The 23,971-nt window shown below is 41.2% G+C and overlaps 1 protein-coding gene across 2 annotated transcripts in view; it reads left to right on the plus strand.

The window, feature by feature from the left end:
- The window catches only part of XPR1 (xenotropic and polytropic retrovirus receptor 1), a 105,959-nt gene that overhangs the window by 59,722 nt on the left and 22,266 nt on the right, over positions 1-23,971 (plus strand). For both annotated transcript variants that reach the window (XM_035124297.2, XM_035124298.2), the window contains 7 exons: positions 3,603-3,752; positions 4,026-4,109; positions 5,454-5,535; positions 10,647-10,834; positions 12,561-12,737; positions 15,001-15,166; positions 15,644-15,838. In XM_035124297.2, coding sequence (XP_034980188.1) covers positions 3,603-3,752; positions 4,026-4,109; positions 5,454-5,535; positions 10,647-10,834; positions 12,561-12,737; positions 15,001-15,166; positions 15,644-15,838 — 1,042 coding nt within the window. The remainder of the gene's footprint in view (positions 1-3,602; positions 3,753-4,025; positions 4,110-5,453; positions 5,536-10,646; positions 10,835-12,560; positions 12,738-15,000; positions 15,167-15,643; positions 15,839-23,971) is intronic.

The following is a 23,971-nucleotide window of genomic DNA, read 5'->3' on the forward strand; positions in this document are numbered from 1 at the left end:
ATTGACAACCCTTATCTAATTCACTTCCCCCATCAGCATAGTTTCATGTAAGTGGCTGAGAATTGTACACCAAGCATTAAATCAATAACCTTTTAGGGATTGGGAGGGGGATGAATGTTGGGGGCGGGAGACTATTTACTGTTAGATGAGGTAGCTGGGTGTTCTGTCTTTGTTTTCTGCCATGCACTTTAAAAGCAGAACCTCAAAATGTCCATGGAAAACAATAGGGGCAGCCATATTTTCTCTGTGCAATTCCCTTGAAACAACCTTATGTCACCACACACTATAATTTCTCTGGGGCATTTAAGGGACCCAGGGTATATGTGCCACTGGGCACTCCTTTTGCCAGAGGGTTGGGGGCACTAGCAGTTGGCCAGTATGGGTTTATGGATGTCTATTAGGAACAGAGGGCATTGGAAAGACTATGTCGAACTAGCTAAAATACACATATAGTGCTATTATTGTCACTTTGACTTTATAAAATAAGATGAAAATGGGGTCCTGCCTTGTGGCTTATAATCTAAATGTGGATAGTAGACAGCAGAATTTGTTACTGACACTGAAACAGGGATAGTCAATGTGGTGCCCTTTTGATATGGTTGAACTCCCACTCCCCAGCCAGTTTGGCGAATGGTCAGGGATAATGGGAGTTGTAGTCCTACAATATCTGGGGGGAACACCTGGGCTACCAAATGGCTTTTTAGAATTGAGTCACTTAGACAGCATGCCAAACCATGGTTTGGTGCTATATAAACAGCCCTATGACTGCTCCCACAACCACCTCAGTCTGCTCTCATTTCTTCTCTTTCTGAAATGTTTAAGATTGATATTCTCTCTGTTGAACTCTTTATTTCAATTGGAGTGCAATTGGAGTAAAAAGACACTTGCAAGAATTCAAATACAAATGATCATTTAACAATAGCTTCACAATAGGTTTCACAATAGCATCAGATTTTGTGACATGTAAAAAAGCTATAATTACTCCCACATCAAGCAAAATTACTTGTCACAGAGAAATCTATGGCCAAAACCATTATTTTGCTTCCATTTTAGTTTTATGAAACAAGTCACAACTGCCCCAAGGGAGGGAAATGCTGGGTTCCTTCAAGAGAAAGTAATTAAGGTTTCTCATTGGCAGTAATATAGATCATTAATGCATTGGCTTCCTGTTCCCATATCCCTGTCCTTCCTTTCCATATTACGAAGCTCCAATATTAAATCATTCCAGGCATAATTAAATTGAAAACCATTTCAGCTGAACTGAAATCTTATAACCTCTCCCATAGGCACGGTATTCTGCTGTTCTTTGTTTGCTTTCAAATTTGGTCTTGAATTTGTGTGGCTGCATTAAATGGAATAATTTTTTCAGCATAATTATTACCAATCTATGGATGCATGGTTAAAATGAAACTTTTATACAACAGAGTATATATACATATACAGACAGAAAGAGAGTGGGGAGAGAAATATGCCATGGTGTAAAAGCTATGTAGTGGTGCATCTTTGTGCCTTTTAGCAGTTCAGCTCAGTTTCGGATACTACAAGAACACGAACTTGTTGACAGCTGTCTGTCTTGAGAGATAATGGTGTGCACCTCAAGGTGAAGTCAAACTGCTGTGTTAGCTGCACCAAAGTGACTTCCTCAGGGCACAAGCCTGGGCAGTGTGTATGGAGATCCTGGACTGCCCACACAACAAGACCCCACTCTCAGCTTCACTGGCACCACCTTGGCTGCAGGAGTTGCCAGAAGGAGGCATGCAAGAATCCATGCAACTATTTTAGGGACTCCACTCCAGATTGGTGTAGGTTTTACTCCTTAGCCTTTCCTGCTTCCGAAGATATCCTGCAAGGCAGCAGATGTTTAGGATCATAGTTTTCCTTCTCCTAGATGGGCTACCTTTCCACATGGACAAGCCCCACCTGCCACTCACATCCCTCCACAGCATGTTCAGAAACTGCCTTCTTGACTGTTGGACCCATTATTGGTCTCGTTTGCTCAGTCCATCGGAGTCTGTCTTTGCATGCAGGGCAAGTCCATAACTCACTGAGAGTTTGAGAACCATCAAATAACTTTGCCTGGTTTAGTTGGCCAGTTGAAGCAGTTTCCTAGGATGTGGCTGCTATCGTATGCTGACAGCGTCTAGGAGCCACAGCTGAGAGCTGAGTGCAGGGTGGAGACCAAAGGTGGACATACTAACCCAGAAGTAACATAATGTGTTCTCCACTAGAGGTACTACTGGGCCTCTAACACCCCTGAGCATGAACTAAACAAGATATACATATCCTTAGTATTTAGTCTTGCATTTGCCTTTTCTCAATGCCAGCTGTTCTAAATGTCCTTTGACTTGGAAGACTGAATTTGTAAACCATGCTTTTTTTTTTTGCTAAATTAAACAAAAACAACTGGTTCAGGTTTAATTAAGCATTGAATAAGCTATACAAGGATGTGTCACTATGTAATCTTATTTTTAGTCTCTGGTGTTTATAATTTTCAGCCACAATCCAAGTAAAGAAATCTTCAATAAACAGTCTTGATATATTTGGCAGCAGATAGTGAAGAGGGCAAAAGCCACAGTTACCTTCTAGTTTTTAGAAATACCCATGCTCTGCAGTAGAGCATATTTGGATGCCTGAAATTTGGAGTGGCTTTCCCATTAAAAGCCATATGAGACTCTCTGCTTATTTTGGGGTATATGTTGAAGATATTAAGATGTACACCCAAAAACAGAACTGTGTGACACAAACATTCCAGAGGACATGTAGAAACAAGCAGAGTAAGTGGCATTTTACTGAGTCATACCGTTAGTTTATCCAGTTGGAGGTGCCAGGAATTTATCCTGAAAGGTTCTACATGCAGAGCAGATGCTCTACCACTGCACTGTGGTCCTTTGATATATGATACAGGGACACTCTTCAGTGAGCTGGGAGTAAATGCTTGTTTGCAAACCCTGGTTTGTTTTCCATGTAATATGTTGAACAGCCCATGGTAACCAAGGCCAACCCTTCTGGATTAAAGGGTTTCTGGAGAACAGGGTTTGGCCTTCAGGCAAACATGATTATTCTAATTTACCAGAGAAATTTTATTAGGCAACCTAATATAGGTTGTAGCCAAAGATTACTTTTAATTTAAAAACATGATGTACACTATGCCGTGTTTGAACTACTGTTTTGCTTATGATGACAACCCCAATGGGCATTAATGGATATTTCTTTTAAAGCTAATTTCTTAAGAATTAGCAAAATAAACAGTAATGGCTTCAGTAGCAGAGATGTGTCATTTAATCTGAATTAGGCACTCCTTCACAATTTCTGCCTAGCTTATTATCTGGATGGTCTTTAATTTCATTCTGTTACTGAGTGTAGACTCCTTTTGATGTCAATAAATGAAAAGACTTGCTTCCTACAACAGGGCAGAATATTAAATTTAACTGCATTTGTTATTTTTGCCAAGCTTCAGTCTGTACAAACTGTGACATTTAAATGCTTTCCCCCCTCCTCCAAGAAGATTGATTCACTTTTCCTGTTATCTGATCTCTAATCAAAGTTAATGTTGTAAAGATTGAAAGAAAATAATGTGGTGGTGGATTTTTCTATATCTTTAGAACCTAAACTTCACAGGATTCCGTAAAATCCTCAAGAAACATGACAAGATCCTGGAGACCCCCCGAGGTGCAGATTGGAGAGTCGCACACGTTGAAGTGGCACCATTTTATACCTGCAAAAAAATCAACCAGCTCATCTCTGAAACAGAGGTAGAGTACATTGGCCTGTTTGTTTCGCCTGTCCTCAGACAAAATTTGCTCGGGTATCGCTAGTGTTTCTATCTTCTCAAAATGCTGCTAACCAGCTTATGGTAACAATGTGGCATATCTGAATAAACCGAAGAACTGGTACCTTTAAATGTGTCCTGCTGTTGTGATCGTTGATAGCAACTGAGTTATTGAGCGTGTTTTCCTTCTGCCAAGCATCTTTTAATGGACAGGTCTTGAATTAAGGCATGACTGATTATTTATTTGGTTCTTTAGACAGTGGTGACTAACGAATTGGAAGATGGAGACCGACAGAAAGCCATGAAGCGATTACGTGTCCCACCACTAGGAGCTGCACAGGTGATGAAAGATTAGCTGGGTTTAAGAGTGGCTGGGGAGGCTTGGCCAGATGAGTGGGGTATAAGATAATAATAATAATAATAATAATAATAATAATAATAATAATAATAATAATACAACAACAGGGCGAATTGAGCATATGCAGTTATAAGAACTGGCATGGGCAAAATCTTCCATTTCCACTTCTGTATTTCTGATTTTGGCTTCAGAGGACAATGCAGCTATTAGTGTATCATGGGAGAGTACAGTGTCCCCAAATCAAGAGAAAGTTGCATGTGGTTTTAAAGCCTGGAAGCTTTTTATCTGACCTTCGTGTGCTCTTCAGTTTCAAGGACGGATTTTGTTTTGCATTCTTGCTGCTTATTTTCATGCAAGCTCACAAGTTAAAGCAAAGAGCTCGAGAACTCCCACCAGCATGAAGCGTACCAGAGGCCTTGATGGAGCCGTCTCCTAATTTGACACATCACTCATTCTAAGACACAGACAAAAGGCTCATTTGGGCTGGTGTCAGTACCTGGCATACTTGGGCAATGGCTGGGTCCATAGGGGTTAATGTCTTGCCAGAACGCCACCAACATTTCCCCCCTGGCAGCGCTGCAGTGATCAGTCACCCCCTCCCAGCAGTGACACCCCAAGATTGGAGGGGGGCGGCTCCCATCACACCCGTCTTCCAACACTGCATAGACTTCTGCTAGTCTACGCTGGTCCCTGCAGCGCCGGGAGACACTGCACAGGCCTGTGTGGCTTCACGCCAGGCGCGTCAGTCCCCGCGGTGTCTCCCAACACCACGCAGGCCGGTTCAGCCTTCCACAACATTATACCGGTCCCCCTCAGTATTGGGGAGGAGCCCTTCAAACAAATATGGGGGCGCGAAAGACACCTCTGCCCCCTTGAGTTGGCACGCCTGCCTCCCAGCAAGGTAGGTGCTTAGTTCTGGGGAGCCACCTTGTTTCATCTTCTACAATGCCTGGAGTCTACCATCGGATGCCTGACATTGCATTATAAAGATAAAACATGGTGCCTGCTCAGCACCAATCAGAGCTTCGTACACTTGTGTGGATCCGTCCCTATGCTGTTTTATGTCAGAGAACGATAGGTAGTGATTGAACAAATGAGTGTGTGTTTCTTGATCCTTCATCTCTCGCTCAGTTGACAGTATGGAATCTGTCTTCAAACCAAACCAAACCAAGAGGAGTTTAGAGTTATAAATTCTGAGATACTATTGATTTTGTCAGGATTTTTCCAATCTTTTTTTTTATAAAAAAACAGCAACCCAACAACACAGTTTAATTTAGCTGACAAGAATATGATTTTGTTTAAACCAACTTTCTGTTGTATCTGCAGCCTGCACCAGCATGGACTACCTTTAGGGTCGGGTTATTCTGTGGAATATTCATCGTGTTGAACGTTACAGTCATCATTTCAGGTTAGTCATCCTGCACGGGTGGATTTGGATGACCTAATCATGAGGTGATTAATTTCACCATAAGTGAACGTTGTTTATTATTTGATGCAGCTTCACCTTCTGGCAAAGCTTTCTGTTCTTGTGATTACTAGGATTATTGGGACTGCTAGGAACTATTAAGAACCATTGCTGTGGATCGTGCTCTGTTGGACAGTGGGGAGAGACATCGACAAAAGACAGAAATCTTGGGGGAGGGGGTCTTCTGTATAGTTTAGTTTGCTTTCCAAAATTCACAGGAAATTGCTTGTCTTCAGGTACTTTTCACCAAATTCTTGAAGTTAAAATATTCTCGTTATTCCACATATTTTGTGCAAATTGGGCCTAGTATCACATTTTTATCAGTGCCATTATAACATGACTTGAAATGTCTATCTAAATGATTCACTGAATATGCTAATATGCATCCCGTAGTTTTTTTTTGTATAGTACCTCCTGGTTTTCAGGCTCTTTAATGTAAATAAATAACAATCAGTTTTTAATCTCTTTTAATCAGTTTTAATCCAATATATTCAATACCCCATTCCATACTTGTTCCTCTGTATTTTGTAATCAAAAATTTCTATTTTCCCTTTGTATGTTAGTCAGTCGCCTTGTAAAACATGCGCTCATTGATCTTTTCATATCATGTAGCTCTTGTTAGTTCTGGATGTATTTAGAACCATCTGTGTATTTGTGAATTAATTTGCATAGTTGAAACTTTAAGCCAGGCTTCCCCAAACTAAGGCCCATGGGCCGGATGCGGCCCACGAGGCTCATTTCTGCAGCCCCCGGCAACCCCCGCCACCCGCTCTCACCGGCGCGGCGTAGCTGCCCACTTCCAGGTCGCCGGAGCATCGGGAATAGCTTGTGCGCATGCGCAAGCATCATTTCCGGCACACTTACGGGCCGGAAGAGGCCCATGTGCATGTGCACAAGCTATTTCCGGTGTTCAAGTGACCCGGAGGTGCGCTGGAAATCGCGTGTGCACACGTGTATGGACGCGCGCCCCCGCACGCTCTGGCCCGCAGCACGATAGGCGCTGGCGGCACCGGCCCTTGGCGAGGTAAGTTTGGGGACCCCTGCTTCAAGCGTTCAGAAAGGGTTTGTATCCCAAATGAGGCTTGCAGTGGCATAATCCTCACAATCAAACATTAATACTAAAAATGATTTTAAAGTTACACATACAATTTATGTGAGAAAGCAGGCATTGATTGCAAAGACCAATCGCTCCGGGTTATATATTGCCATATGCCCCTCTTCCTCGAAACCCTCTCAGTCTGCCTGAGTCCTTTGTCAAGGATTACTAGTTAAAGGTGGATCTGGGGACTGCAGGGTTTTCACTTGAGCTTACCCGAAATAAGCTCAACAACTTTTTTATGCCGGGGCTCAACTCTGGAATTGCTAACTATCTTTTAAATAGTGCCTTTGATCACGTGTAAAATACTTTCGCATAACCAATTAACATTGTTTGAAAGTCTACAGATGGGGCAAGGTCTCAGTTTTTGCATGGTGCCTATTATAGTAATAGGGCACCTTTTATAAGTAATAAATATTCAGGATAATGAAGAGCAACAGATGCCAGAGCGGGGGATGCAATTAGACACACTTTGCCCAACAATCCTTACATTCAGAAGTTGTTTTCTTTTCTCTAAGTTCTAGAAACAGTGATTTAAAGTATGGAGTGGGTTGGAGGAACGTTAAATTTGTGCTCCCAGATCCTCTTTTTCCTACAGGTACCAGACCTGGTAGCATATGAAATGATATAAATAGTCTCTCAAACAGAGCATGTATATCAGTTCTCTAATATGAAATCTTTTTTCTAAAAATCTTGCAGGGAAGAGGGGGGTTGCTTGGGTTCTGGAGAAGTAGCTACCTGTCCTGCATGTCTTGCTAGTTAGTTTCATTGGACGACTCCAAATTTTGAGAGGGAGAAAAAATTATTTTCTTCACAATATGCTTAATTGTATCAGCCTCTTATGCCCCTCAGCTTTTTTCCTACTCAAAAAAGCCCCAGACATTGTAACCTTTCCTCGCAGTGAAAGGTTCTTCAACCAATTGATCATTTTGCTTGCTCATTTTTGCACTACTACTTTATTTTATTTGTTTATTACATGTATACTCCACCTTTCTTGCAAGAAATTCAAGGTGGTATACGTTTTTATCCTCACAACAATCTTCACTTTTCCAACTTTTTCGACATTTATTTACCTGTTTTACAAAACAAAAAATAAAAAGAAATTCCTTCCAGTAGCACCATAGAGACCAACTAAGTTTGTCATAGGTATGAGCTTTCGTGTACATGCACAAACTGTAATATAATGTTGGCCTCTCTGCAATTATATAAGGATATTATGATCCTGGGAGATTTGTTTTCAGTTCCTTTCCTAATAATTCATAAATTTACATTTTTTCCCCAAAGGTATCACACAGTTCATTTTCATTAAATTGTCCAGCATCTCTTTCTTGGTCAGGCATTGCCAGTTCTTACTCCATCAATGGATATGTGAAGTTGGGAAATGTTATTCCCTAAGAAGCATCGCTTAATACTTACATTGAGCCATATTTAGTATTTTAAAGCCCACTTGCCCAGTTTGGAATTCATAATAAAATATGCTTTTACCACCTTGAGTAATGGGTGCCTGCAAACATGGTCACTTCACTGCACATCCCTAACTCCAGATTTACTTATGTACAAGTTAAAAAAATACTAGTCCCAGTACAAATTCCTGAGGGTTTCCATTTAATACTCTACCTATTGTGGAAACTGCCCAATTCATTCCCACTCTGTTTCCTATTCTATAGCCAATGACTGATCCATAATGGCTTTCCTCTTATTCCATGACTGTTAAGTTTACTTGGAGTTTTGGGTGGGGAATACTGTCAATCCCTCTTTGGAAGTTCAAGTATGTCTGTTAGATACTGATTGATCCTCCCAAAGAAACTGAGAAGGTTTGTGAGACAGGATTTCCCCAGGGCAGTCTTGAGCAGGTCGCGCGCCCTGGTGCTGAGGGGCGGAGATCGCTCCGGCGCCCCCGCCCTCGCAGGGCGCAGCATGGCTTCCGCGCGGCTTTGACGCGCAGCGCCCTACCTACCAGCCTGGCGCCCCACACCACCGGGACTCTACCTAGAGCCGGCCTTGGATTTCCCTTTGCAGAAGTCATGCTAATTCTTCTTCAGCAAGACTTGTTTCCTTACATATTTTGGGTGATTATTTCCACCAATACTCCAATAAGTTATTAAGTTAGCTAACCAACCAATAATTTTGTGGATCTCTCCTTAAAAATTAGGATTACATTGATTACTTTCCAGAGGTGAATTTTTAAGTACACTATACTGTTTTTATTAGAAAACCAACCATTTGTCATTTGAGTTCTTTCAGAATTATTGGGCAGATGTCATCTAGGTCTGTCAACTTACTTGTAATTTGTTGAAAAGCTCTAGAGCATCATCTTATGTAGCTTCTGTTTGATTTAGTTTTTCATTTGCCCTTCTGGGGTGGGGTGCGGAATCAATTTAGGTGTAAAATAGGGTTTCTCAACTTTCTAGAAAAGATTGTAGCATTTTGTAACTGTGCCAGAGAAGCTCTTTAGTGTGCTGAATTCTTTTTGTACTTAATTGCTACCATGCTTACTATGCTCGTATTTAGCATTCTGAACAGTTCTTATCTCTTCATCCTTTTGATGTCTGGAATAATGTTCATTTGTCTCTCAATAACTCATCCTTTATGCTGCTTGGCAAGGTAGATCTCAAAATCAGATGAACAGTTTTTCTCACTGTTTTTTTTTAATTTTACAACTGAAGAGATAACATTAAAGTGCTTCAAGGAACAACTGATACTGGCCATGAGAAATCCAAATCACACAAAATTAATCCAATTTATTAGAAGCCCTCTCACTTATGCATTTTTCTTATTTTTTTAAAGGGAAATGGAAGAATATAAATATGGTTTTACAGAAGCTCAAAGAGCAATAAAGAGAAGGGGAAAGGAGGAGGGGAAGCAGAGATTAGGGGCTGAAGGTGTAGGAAAAGAAATTATCTTTGGGGGGCCATTTACATATGCAAATGTTCACAGTACATACTGTGTTTCTCCAAAAATAAGACACCGTCTTATATTTATTTTTCCTCAAAAAAAAAACCACTATGACTTATTTTCAGGGGATGTCTTATTTTCTTCTTCCTCCTCCTGCCGCAGCTGGCATAGCTGCTGCGCCTATTACTATGTCTTATTTTCGGGGCATGGCTTATATTCCTTGAATGCTTAAAAATCCTGCTACGGCTTATTTTATGGCTACGTCCTATTTTCGGAGAAACAGGGTAGGAGCAAATCAAGCAGGGAAAAGCAGACCCAATCAGGACAATTAAGCTTCCTACATAGGCCAGGACATGTAGCTCCTTTCAAAAGCAAGTGTTTTCCTCCAGTTGGCAAATTGCTTGTTTGACTGGTTGTAGACATCTGATAACTCTGCTCCACTTCCACTTTGTGCCCTGCCTTCCACATACATTGTGATGAAAGGGCCATGAGCCCCAGAAATGCATTCAACCTTGCTGTGTTAGTATAGGTTCTCCATTTGGGGATGAGCACTTTCTGCATATGCCTCATTCCCAGTGAGTCAATCTTGTAGGACCTTATCAAGAACATTTTGAGCCCAGGCTGTTTGGGAATCTTAACCAACTATAGTATTTAAAACAGGAACTACTGACTTGAGTAGATCCCTCTTTATTTTCTAAAATAAATCTGTCCATTTTTAGCCTTGTACAAACTTCTCCATAGCTTCCTCCTTCTGTAAGTCTCGTGTGACAAAAGCTGTTAATTTCAACTTGCTTAAGTTTCTGCAGGTATGCTCATTAAATGTACTTTATCCCAGAATGGGGGTTTTCTGGGCCCAAAATTTCAGATGTCCTAATTTAGGCAAAGTATTTGGGCAGTGGGTTCTGATCAGTCATTAGGTGGTGTGGTGTCATGCACAGCCTTCTACTGAAATTTTAAGTCCAGATGAGGAGTGTGGGGGTTTTTTGCGAGGGAGCAGAAAATTGACTGTCTCCCGTGAGTGGTCCATTCTGCACATGCTTGATTGGAATCTTCTCCTTGACAGGTGTGATTTTTCTGAAAGCATTGAACGTATGGCCACTCATAAGAATCTACCGAGGTGGCTTTCTCCTGATAGAATTCCTCTTTCTCCTTGGGATTAACACATACGGCTGGAGGCAAGCTGGTGTGAATCATGTCCTCATCTTTGAGCTCAACCCTCGCAGTAATTTGTCCCATCAACATCTCTTTGAGGTAAGTAGTACAATAGGGTGTTGGAGCACCCTAATTAGTAGTAGATGTTGTCATCCCCTTTGCCGTTGTTTGATCGTACTGATATATCATCTTCAAAACGGATTACCTCTCCAGTGTCAATTTTCACAGGACACTTGGTCAGGAATATAGTTAGGTAGATTATTCTTGAACTTGATTACGAATGCAGGCAACTTTTAGTTCTTCAGATACTGCCCTAATTGTAAAGCTTTTACCATCCAAATAGAAAATACATTATCCAGCAGGAGGCTGCAGGAAATCCATTGTCTCTTTTCTGCATCAGGGGATAATGCTTTTAAATCCCAAGCATGCTTTTTCAAGGTAGTCTGTGGTGAATTTCATTGTGACAAGGTTGGCTGCTGCGAGAATAGGTTGCTGAATTAACCTTGGCCCTGATTCTTTTGTTAACAACCCTGTAGCATTATCAATTGCTGTTGTAGCCCAATGTGAATACAGTGGTACCTCTACTTACGAATGTTTCTACTTACGAACGGAGCTCCGTCCACCATCTTGGATGCAGTTTAGATAGGATTTTTTCTACTTACGAATTTTTAGATAGGGTTGCTTCTACTTACGAATTTTTTCTCCCAATGCATTCCTATGGGATTCGACTTACAATTTTTTTCGACTTACAAATGTGCGTTCGGAACGCATTAAATTCGTAGGTAGAGGTACCACTGTATAACAACCCCTGCAGTATAGGGGTTTTATACCCCATTTTTGGATGAAGATCTGTGCTGAGTGCCAGCCCTACATTGTAGTCTCAGACAATCAGCTGAGGTTGGTTTGAATTCCCTGTCAAAAACATACAATACATATCGGGTTGCAGCAAAGGTCAAGCTTCTGAAATTTCCCACTCTTACCTCCTTCCCGGTCAAATCAAGCACTCAGTTGCATACAAAAGCTTCATGCTTTGCTGATTTGCATGCAGACTGATAGCTCTTTTAAATATTAAAACATGAAACTGGAAATGCACATAAAGTAAGATTAGGGTCTCCTGCCTTCGATGCCAACTTTTGTTTTTTCAGCCCCCTCAGCTACAGACTCTGTTAACGTGCACACCAGGGATACATTGCTGGTTATACAGTAATAGAGAACTTGATTCTCCAAATGCCATTATTTGTGTAGCTAAGATGGCACCACTCACACACATGAAGGGGATACCAGCAGACTTGTATCTAAGGTAGAAAACCCCCTAATAACAGCCCAGTGAGGACTGAGCACACTCAGTGGGTATGAAGAGGGAGAATTGAATGAACTAGCCAGAATCTTGCAGTGAAACATTCTGTTATGGGTTCTAATTGTCTGTTTTCTGTTATCCCAAGTGGCAAAAATGGGGCTATGCTTAACAGCACCTTGCAGCTCCATGTCTAGCAATATTTCTACTGGTAATTATTATTTGAATAAAAATACGGTACAGTATTTAGATATCTGAATCTTACCTGTGTACAAAACAATATAATTTCATGTGCTTTAAAAGTTATACATAATACACTTTGTGTAGTTTAACTAGTCAGGTAACTGAGGTTTGATAAAGTGAGTTGCACACATTTTTTATTTAAAAAAAACACCATTTGTTTTTCTATAGCTTAAAAATATCTGGAATCGTCACCTTTATGAAAATATAGTGCAGGACAGATAGTTCAGATTTGAGAATATATTGCTGTTTTGCAAATGAATTGTTTGTGTTTTTATTTCATCTGCCTAGGTTGCTGGATTTCTTGGGACATTGTGGTGCCTGAGTCTGCTGGCATGTATATATGGTCACCCCTATATTCCTATGCAGGCAAACCCACTTATATTGTATGGATTTATGTTGCTGTTTCTCATAAACCCTACCAAAACCTTCTACTACAAATCCCGTTTTTGGCTTCTCAAACTCTTGGTAAGCTGAGACATGCTCAAAACCCATAAAATAACACATTATTTCTCCACTGTAAAAACAGCAGTGACTCAGTGCTGTTGTTCATGTGTGGCAAGAGTCACCTGTCCTACTTATCAACAGGGGTACTTGCACAAAATGCTTGTTAAACATGATTGAGGGCCTCACTGTGTGTGCAAATGAGCAAAAGGTTAAGTTGGCATGATATCCTTGGAATAGCAGTCACTGCTGATACCATAACATTCTCTTTTGCAAGTAAAAATTAAAACTTTTGTGATATAACAGTTCTGCAATCATTATTGAAATAGTAATTCCAGGTATCAAGCTAATTAAAGTTTCAGGTTGAAGCTAATGGTTCTTCTTGTATGAGGAATATTGTACAAACTCTTCAGTAGAAAATGCTGGCGATTTTGATAGTTTTAAAATTATTTAACGTGTCTGTTTGCACTTGTATGGCCCTATAGTCACACATCCTAGTGACTGTTAAGAAATTGCACTTGCAGACTCTTGCCTTGGTAATAAAAACAGAACCGTTCTGTCGTGTTTTCACAGGTCTGAAGCTGTAGCGTTGAACCTTGGTCACGTAACAACCGTGGCAATTAATTTCTCAGCTTATTTGTATATGTTACTATGTTCTATGTGTACTAGAGGTTGGGGGGATTTTTAGCAACTGTTTTTCCTCGCAGCTGCTATGGGCACAGCGGTTTCTAGCCCACTCGTGCTCTTGCGTCATCTTCTTGTTTCCCATAGAATGGGACAGGGCATTTGCTCCTGATGCTCTTGGCATGAGAATTCGTGAGAGGTGTCGGAACCAAAAGATATCCAGTAGCTTCTCACAGAGCCTCATTCAGAAGCTCCTTCCTAAATTTTCCAGTGGTTTCTTACTGCCAAGCAGTTGCGCTTAGGAAAGCAGCCTAATCTGTTTTTGTCTGTGAAAATTAACACTTAAGCCATGTTCAGATGACTAGCTGTAGATGCATAAGTGATTCCTTATGATTGGGTGCACACTTTTCCCTTTCCCTTCCTCTGCTCAAGCTTTAGTACCCAAACCCCGGTGTGTATTAAACTGGAGTTCCCTGTTTGGTTTGAATTCAGGGAACTCTTGAGTTTATGTCACTATCCTTGTTCGTTAGCTAAAATTAAGCTCAAGCTACACTGTTTGGTCATAATGTGGAATTCTGAGTTAACGTAAGCCAAAATCTGGATATCAAACACATCCTGTGGTAGAACACAGATCTGCTGCTTTAAGAAGTTGTGGACAATTGGTTGTACGCAGCCTTAGTCTGCAATAAGTGTGTCATGCACACAAATGGGTGTTTTTCATGAAAATTTGCACTTGCTGAGTTGAGTTCTGTGCTACTGTTGATACTAGTTAGCTCAAATGTGGCGGGGATCTAAATGACGATGATCTTATTGTTACAGGTAGGTAGCCGTGTTGGTCTGAGTCGAAGCAAAATAAAAAAATTCCTTCAGTAGCACCTAAAAGACCAACTAAGTTTATATTTTGGTATGAGCTTTCGTGTGCATGCACACTTCTTCAGATGATCTTATTGGTTACACATTTGTCTTTTGTTAGGAAATCAACAAGGTATTGATTGTAACATGTCTGAATATTCAACAATGCAAACATTATTCTGTATCCCCTGCTTGTTTGTGTTGTGTACAACTGAGCATCAAGACTAGATAATCTGGATGTTGCCCTTTTAGTGTTTTGTTGTTATAACTAAGCAGGCAGGAAGAGTTGTAATCTAAGGTAAATGGAGCATGAAATGGTCTAGCTTGAGAGGCGCATAGCTGATTTCAGACCTTGAGGGGGAAATGGGCAGAGATGGAGAAAAATCTGTTTTTACTATTAGTTCAAATTCCCTCCAGCCATCATGGTTGAAGAAGTGTCTGACAGCCAACATTTCTATTGTTTCCTACACGTTTCCTACATTTGGTATATTTGTAGGCAAGATATTCAACAATATTTCACTATTTACATCACTCACCTTACAAAAAATATGTGATGTTATTACCAATTTTATTACCAATTGCCAACACTGTACAGCTGCATTTATCCAAAAAAAACTGTATGATGGCCGAATGATTCTATCAATCAGGAACATATAATAAACAAAGGATTTACATAGTTAAACTGCCACAGATCTGTCCTATAATGCTGGGTAATTTGATCATTTCTATAGAAGAGAACATGCTATCATTTTCTGTAAATATGTTTTGTGGTGACTAAATGTGTATGACACTTTTTCTTTTTCTTTTGCAGTTTCGGGTGTTCACTGCCCCCTTCCATAAGGTGGGCTTTGCAGATTTCTGGCTGGCCGACCAGCTTAATAGTCTGGCTATGATACTTATGGACCTTGAATACATGATTTGTTTCTATAGCTTTGAACTCCAATGGGCAGCCAATGATGCATTGCTGGCAGATCCAGGTATGTCAATGAGAAGGGAGCTTCATTTACGGCCATGTGCAGGCAAATTTAGGCTTATTTGCTCAATGGAAAACCATAACAAATATAGGCATTTGGCATGCAGTCAAAAAAACAAAAACCCCACACATTAACTTGGTGTGTGGGAATGGTGTTTCTCTACAGCACCTAATTAGGAATTTAAAGTTCATAGGAAAGTGCTTCTGATATGCTAGGTTTTAAGGTCCAGTTCAGGATGGTGGTGTGGTTGAATTGTTGGTGGTGTGTTTGCTTCATTTGTTTGCTAAGTTTCCATGCCATGACTTCACGTGATAACGCATTTATATGAAATGCCCTGGACTGGAGAAGCATTAGATGAATAAAGTTGGGCCATTGCTTGAACCACAAAGCTACTTTCCTTGGATAAAATGATACAATTTCAAGAGGAAACTACAGGACATATTTTGCCTTGCATTTAGAAGCTTGTCTTTATTTTTGCAGTTGGTCAGATCTGCAACACCTATGCCTATGGAGTGCGAGCAGTTGTCCAGTGCATTCCTGCGTGGTTGAGATTCGTCCAGTGCCTGCGCCGATACCGTGACACCAAGCGGGCCTTTCCCCACCTTGTTAATGCTGGCAAATACTCCACAACCTTCTTTATGGTGACATTTGCAGCCCTTTACTACACTCATAAAGGTACTGGTTTGAGAACCTTTGCTGGTCAGTTTGATTCTTCTACTTTAAACACCAACAGTGTATATTTATGGGACATAGAGGAGAAACCATTGCAGAATTCAGGGGGTACAGGTTAAGACTCAGTCATAGCTTCTGAGGAAATAGTTCACTTGCCTTTCAATTCCCCCCCCCCCCAATTCCACTATGGACTGTGTTTCAACTTGAGCAAGGCTCAATAAAATCAAGTTAGTTCTTCATGCCCACCGTTTAAAACAGTTGTATTTATTTCTGTATAGTCGGGGTACTACAATTTCTCTCTTCCCAAAAATAAAAAAATTCCTTCAGTAGCGCCAAATTATCTCTTCCCAAATTACTATTTATACAAGACTGTGGTTACTTTACAGGTGCTTAATAAGGTCCATACTCCCAAGAAGTTTGCAATCAAAGTTTTAACAACGGAGAAACTGAGGGAGGGAAGAGATGTGGGTAGCAGCAGATGAACATGAGTAAATGCAGTTAAATTTCTTTAAAATAGGAATCATAAAATGAATTCTAAATCTGTTAAACCTGCATGTTGGTCCCAGAAGAGAATTATTTGTTTCTCATTAACAATTAAGATCATACCAGAAGCAATTCTGTTGAATTCAATGGAATTCAGGAAAGTAGGGTTAGGGTTGCAGCCTATATGGAATTTATATTTTTGCAGTCTGCACCATCTTAAGCATCTCAGGGAAACTTGTAAACCATCATTGCCTTTTCCTAGATTTAGGAAAATTTGTGAGGGTAAATAATGATGGTTGCAAAACATTTCCTATCAAGGTAGGAAAAGATCACTCCCCTCAGATGTTTTTGCTGTGAACAAAAATGGTTTAGATGCTAGATATTGGGGGAAAAATAACAATGGTTCAAGACTATGTTTTGTAATTAACCATCTTTTGAGGATGGGCGTTGACAGTGCTGGATAAAACTGAAAAGCGACCATAATCGTATGAGATTGAGATTGAGAAATGCTCCCAGTGCTTCCAGGTGTAATTTTTACTCAGAATGATGGGCAATTGCTTCCAAGCCATTAATCTGCAGATTGAGGTATCTGAACCAACATGTTTCCACATCTCCGTGGAAACCACAGTGATTTGCTTTTGCTGTTCTTGCAGAAGAATAAGGCTTTTTCTTCCTTGTGCTTTAGTGCACTCACAGTGCTTGTCTTTGTTCTTTTCCCCTCAACTCCCATATGAGTCAAGAGATTTCAGACTGTCTTTAAAACACATGCTGATTTATCCACACATGTGGGCAAAAGTGCATGTTTTGAGTAATCTGCATACTTATAGGTACAACAAAAGCAGAATTTGAGCTGCAGAATCTCAACTTTTTAAAATAGCCCTCCAGTAAGCTGCTTACTTACTGGGACGCGGGTGGCGCTGTGGGTTAAACCACAGAGCCTAGGGCTTGCCGATCAGAAGGTCGGCAGTTTGAATCCCCACGACGGGGTGAGCTCCCGTTGCTCGGTCCCTGCTCCTGCCAACCTAGCAGTTCGAAAGCATGTCAAAGTGCAAGTAGATAAATAGGTACCGCTCTGGCGGGAAGGTAAACGGTGTTTCCGTGCGCTGCCCTGGTTCGCCAGAAGCGGCTTAGTCATGCTGGCCACATGACCCGGAAGCTGTACGCCGGCTCCCTCAGCCAATAAAGCGAGATGAGCGCTGCAACCACAGAGTCGTCCACAACTGGACCTAATGGTCAGTGGTCCCTTTACCTTTTACTAAGCTTCTAAATCTCCTCCCCCTCTTCAGGTTCAGCACAACAAATTGTGCCACCTAAGGCAGGGGATGGCTCCTACCACACACATAAAACACATACACACACCAAGCACAACCACACACACTTTTATTTCTGCCCTCTGGCAGTCCCCATCTCCTCTTTGCAGCACCAGTGCTGTCTTCTTCTGGAGGGCTTGTCTGGGGAAGGGCAAGCTGACAAGTTTTGGCTTTAGCACTTGAACCTTGGTTATGGAGTTAAGAATAAAAAAAACACACCAGTCTTTTCCACTCATACATGTGCACAGCACATTTATTTAGGGTGTGCACCTGGATAATTATTTATTTCAACAGAGGAACGAAAGGGGGTGGTAACGACAAGACAAACAAATAAGTAGGTAAAGAGGCAAAAACCTAACAATATGGACCACAATAAGAGTGGTCAAGAAGTCAAAACAGGAGATTTTCCTGCAGAGAAAAATGCACATGCTACGCTGACTATAGAAGCAGGACGGATCTGGAGTGTGGAATGGCTTCTCCCTCTTCCTTACTTACATGCCACAAAAGTAGCCCCTTGCTCCCAACTCTCTCTTTCTCCACATAAGTGACAAATAGCTCATAGCAACTGAGGGAGTTGGGTTGCTGCACCATACACTCTTTCTTACCATGATCCCTGGTGGGGTTTTTTAACATTAGGGTCTGCCTGGACAAACCCTGTGTGCATGCCTATGTTGACACTTAAAAATGTTTTGTCTTGTTCTCACTGTGCACCAAAGTGACAAAGAGCACATTGAAGTCCTTCCCTGATTGGATGCTAGAACTGTTAGTCACAGAACTTCCTCCTCCTCCTTTACTGGTGTTTTCCTTGTTTAAAGAACTTGGTTGGTTACCAAAAATGGTCGAACTGGTTAGAAATCCTCCCAAGGCTCTGAAATGGTTCCAGTGCTTGAGTTTCTCCACCCCAGACCCTACTCTGTACCACAATTGTTTAAGCAGGTAATAATGCCGAAACATTCTGATCATAATAAAATCAAGACTGTTTGCCTCATCTTCATGAAGTCTCGCACACAGTGTCTAAATGATGTTCACTTTTTATGAAGGTTGATTAAGAAGTAGCAGAGAGAGATCCACAGGTATAAAAACAACTGGAAGTGGTAAAGTGTTATTTTAGGGTAACATCAGAGGCTGTTTCTGAAGTTCTTAACCTTCCATTGTTCTGATTTTGAAACGATGCTATCATTTTGGATGTTTAAATTTCTATTTTCTTAGCATTGCAGTGTCGCAAAAGACGGGTTTATACAACAAACTATGTGGCATTTAATATTCTGTGACTGACACGGTTTCACAATGTATTTTTGTACAGATTTTGCATTGTTACCTGAAAAAATATTCAGTTGGCTGCCGTTTCATACTTTTTCAACTTAGGCTTCTCAAAGCCTTTGGGATAAATGTTAGGTCTAATATTTGCCTGAAATAAATTTCATCAAAATTGGTTAAGCTGTGGCTTTAACAGCTAGTTATGCTGATGATAAGGAGATGTTTTTTGGTCACTCTTCAAAGTTAGATTCCTTGTCTTCAGCGGGTCAAAACATATCAGGACTCAAAAACAAACACATTTCCCTCAAGAAGTCTCATAAGTTGGGATATCTCTCTGATTAAGAGGAATAATTCCAATAATAGAGCATCTTTAGCTTATTTTTATTATAAATGAAAGCTCCATTATAATATGCGCCTTTCGAGTTGCGTTCATCAAAATTCTAGATTTATCTCTGTGTTTCTTTAGCCTGATTAACCAGAAACTAATAGCCTAGTTCAGAGCTGGTAGTGAAATGCCAGGGTAGCACCGATAGAGGGAAGCACCCCAAGTCGTCAGTGTGGTATAATTGGGAGAAATGGAAGGTGATATGAAATTGGGAAGTCAGCTCTTTGCCATTGAGAATGGATGTGCTTCTAAAGGGGCATTAGTATGAAAACCCGGGGAGGGGACCTTGTTGCTTACTCCTCGAATTGTGCAAAAGAACAGGCCTGTAATGGTTGCCATGGTGACAGAAGTATGTTCATTATTTTTTCAAAGGCCTCCCACCCCATTACGCTCTTATATGCAGTTGCTAGCTTCAGGGAGGAGGGGGAGGGGGGCTCCGAGCCACCAGCCTAGAAACCAATAATCCTCTTTATGGAAGGTCAGGTTGCTGTTGGCTGCCACCATCTCTTTGTGTAGGAGCCGCTGAACATGTTACAGCTGTTCTGGTGGAATTGTTTTCCTTCATTGATTGTCGTAGTCAAGGAAATGTCTGGCTCTTTCCCAGAGTCTGATTCTCATGCACATATTTATATAGATTAGCTAGACTCCTTTGGGACAGGGTTTTGAATAGCCACATCAAGCACTTAAGCTGCATTATCTATGGCAGTGATCCAGGCACATTTATGCGTGTAATTGTGACTGAAATTAGTAGGACTTGCTGCATATAATGCGTCTAGCCTGGGATACTGGGAAGTTTCACCCATATGAGCACAGGGGGAGATAATTCATTGTGTAGGATATTAGCAGTTCTTTTCTTGAAACTTGTTGCTTCTGGTAAAACATTTACCCTTCAAAATCAACAGCCAAGGTTGTGGTGTGCTCTCCTCTCATTCAGCCTCGTAACTAAAACATGTCAACAGATATGAATCCCTCTCAAACCATAACTTGTAGGGATAGCATCCTACTAGATGTTGTTGTTTTGTTTGTATTCCCCAATATCCTGAGCTGCATAACGTTACACATGAACCTCAAGTATTGTGATTTTTTTCAATACAAGGTATATAAGAGGAGGAAAGCAGAGAGGCAAGCACATCTGCAGTGCTATAAATCCTAAAATCAGACAGAAATTTATCTTGTAAATTTCCCATCCAGCTTCAAACGCTAAACCATTTATTTGACCAAACTTAAACCACATGAATCATTCATTTTACCTCCCACTGTGCCAAGTATCATAGATCTCAAATGCCTTGGCTCCCGAACGATCGAAACCTAGGAGTGAGTGTTCCGGTTTTTGAACGATTTTCAGAAGCCGAACTTTCAGCACAGCTTCTGATTCGCTGCAGGATGCTCCCAATCAGAAGCCACACCTCGGTTTTCGAACAGTTCCGGGAGTTGAACAGTCTCCCGGAAATCATTCTGTTTGAGAACCAAGGTACGACTGTACTAGTTTCTGACTTAGTAACATGTGTTGCTAAATTGGCATCTGCAAATAATATTACCTTTAATATAAGAGGACAAATTTGTACTATCACTTCTACTTTCGATTATACTGACTTTGTACTTCCTTCTGCATATGTTGATTATCTTCTAAAATAAATAATAAGGAATGTATGCATTCTGGATAGTCCCCTTTGACTCAGGGGAAAGTTTGACCGACTGGGTGAGCTCCTGCCTTGTCTGGTCCGCACAAGAACTTCCATTTCCACAGTGGGACTTCCCCTCTCCCCTCTCTCCCCCCCCCACCCCTGCACCCTTCCCACATCTGTTCCAGAGGGTTGAAGGAGCATCTAGAACCGATTTAGCGCCAGGGGGAAGGGTGTGTGTGTGAAATCCCATTGTAGAAGCAGAAGGCCTTTGCATTGAAGGGCCACCTTACTTAGAATAGAAGCCACTGTCCCGCATGTGTGTGGGTGCATCCCCCCCATAATCTGTTGTCAAATAATTCTGAATTACAGTGGTACCTTGGGTTAAGAACTTAATTTGTTCTGAAGGTCCGTTCTAAACCTGAAACTGTTCTTAACCTGAGGTACGATTTCTGGGTTAGCGGAGTCTGTAACCTGAAGCGTCTGTAAGCCAAGGTTCCACTGTATTTTAAAGCACAGATGAGCTGCTTATTCCAAAACCAGTCAGATTGAAAATTTGAGCCACTGCCTTAGCTTTGATACATTTAAAAAACAGATCTAAACAATACTGTGAAGTGGGATGTCAGCAACTTGAGAATATACTAAATTATCCCAAATCTATTTCAGGCTGTTTCATAACCATCTATTTTTTTCATTAAATGGGTTCCAGCAACCAACAGCAATTAAGATGGGGAGAATCTCTTAACCAAACAGCTTGATTAAGTTAGCTGTTACGACATCTATTAAGTGAATTACCTTTTTCATCTCTTAAATTGTGTGGCCTTTTCTTAACACCTTATCTATTATAATAATTATGAATGATTATACAAACATATGCAGGAGGCAGTGGAAGACAGGAGTGCCATGGGGTCACAAAGAGTCGGACACGACTAAACGACTAGACAACAATACAAACGTAACTGGAAGAATGAAACAGTGCTTTGGAAACTAGCACCCTCGAAAGCAGTGGCTTTCAAACTGTTCTGAAGAAACTTGGGACTCTCAGGAGCTTGTCAGGGTTCCTGAATGAAAAAATAATTTGCCCACATGTTATTTACTCAATAATAAACAGGTCCAGAGGAGTATTGGATTTGTTCTGAGTCAATCCCTTGTCACTGAGTCAATCCAAGTCACTAAGGGAATCCAAACCAATTACTTACAAGCCAATAATTTTTAAAAGGCACCCCAAAGATTTTTTTCTGCGAGATCTGTCTGATATTTATTCAGAATGTTTGTATTCCACTTTACAGCCCCAAGAGGTTCTCAGAGCGACTTAAGAAAGATTTGCACAATATAATCGCATTCAAGAAGAATAGTACTTGTTGCTTATTTTGTAAAATTTATATACCACTTGATAGTTTATTTCAAAAACCTCACAACCACACTTCAAAACAAAAAAAGATAAAAGATGAAAAAAGTTTTAAAGTTTTTTTAAATATTTATTGTGTGTTTTTAGTTGTATCTGTTTTAATTTTTGCTGTGGGCTGCCTTGGGTCCTGCCCTGGGAGAATTATGGGCCATTAAATATCATACCGCGACGGGGTGAGCTCCCGTTGCTCGGTCCCAGCTCCTGCCAACCTAGCAGTTCCAAAGCACACAGTGCAAGTAGATAAATAGGTATCGCTCTGGCGGGAAGGTAAACGGCATTTCCATGCGCTGCTCTGGTTTCACCAGAAGTGGCTTAGTCATGCTGGCCACATGGCCTGGGAAAACTGTCTGCGGAAATGGACAAACACTGGCTCCCTCGGCCAGTAAAGTGAGATGAGCGCCGCAAGCCCAGAGTCGTTCGCGACTGGACTTAACTTTCAGGGGTCCCTTTACCCTTTAAATTCATTCCCCGTGTCTGCTGTCATGGGATTGCTGTTTATCACATGGTGGTGTATGTTTTCATTCTACAGTGGGAAGTGATGAAGACAGGATGTTTGTGTTACTGTGTTTCCTGAAGTGGGACTATTGTCCTTTGTTCTTTTTCTTTGCTACCTGATGCTAGAGAGAGAGGGAGCCAAGTTGCAGTGCTCCATGTGTGTTTTTATGTAAATAAACGTAGATTAGCCAAAATGCTGAGTTGCTGAGTTCTGTTACGCAACTGCGCAAACTCTGCGGATCCCTAAGTGTGCTAATGCTTCTTGGCATTAGTCACTGTGATGTTTGGGCTGGAGAATGCTTTTGAAGCTCCTGAACGATCGACCAGGAGGGAGAGAACATGTCAGTCGGGCATGTGTTTTTACCAAGGTCCTAGTCGTGAGTAGGAGATCCTAACACATACATACATACATACATACATACATACATACATACATACATACAGAATCATACCGGCAGCCAGTGTGCCCAGCCATTAGTGCCCATCAGCACCCTGGCTACTGCATTCTGTACCACTTGAAGCTTCCAAACAGTCTTCAAGGGGAGCCCCATACAGAGCACAGCACAATTGTACTAGGTGTGAGTCACTGAAGTTGCGACCACTCTCTTGAGCTGCTTGCCTAAGGCGGAAATATTAACATTTGCATAATAGTTCTTTAACAATTCCTGGTCAAGGGAGGTCTTCTTAAGGAGAAGGTTCACCACTGCCTCTTTAACGGGGTGAGGGGGCAATACCTTCCCCACCTGCATTGGGGCATGAGCTTGCTTCTGTGAGCCTGATGGGCAAGGGACAAGAAGTTTGGTGATCAGGTGGGCCCCTTCAATAGCTTGCCCATATGATTAGGCCACAACAATTGAAACAGGAACACGCATTGCGTAGAATATGTCCAGATGAATCCTAACAATAGCTTCAAATTTCTTCAAATTTGGGTGCTGAGTCAAAACAGGGCCTCCCACTTGATCCAGGTCTCAGTGATGCTTGCCAAGCTAGCCCCCTCATCCACAATCAAGTCATGGGTGATAAATGACTTATTTTTGACAAAAATAAGCACCACCAAACTAAAGCTTTGATTGCCTTGCTTCACCCAATTCTGATGGCTGAGGGATAGCACGGAAGAAGTAAAGGTTTTGATATATCTTAACAACCTATTCACATGATGGTTAAACTTTGTGGAGG

This window comes from Zootoca vivipara, chromosome 7, assembly GCF_963506605.1.
Source record: "Zootoca vivipara chromosome 7, rZooViv1.1, whole genome shotgun sequence".
Taxonomy (NCBI): domain Eukaryota; kingdom Metazoa; phylum Chordata; class Lepidosauria; order Squamata; family Lacertidae; genus Zootoca; species Zootoca vivipara.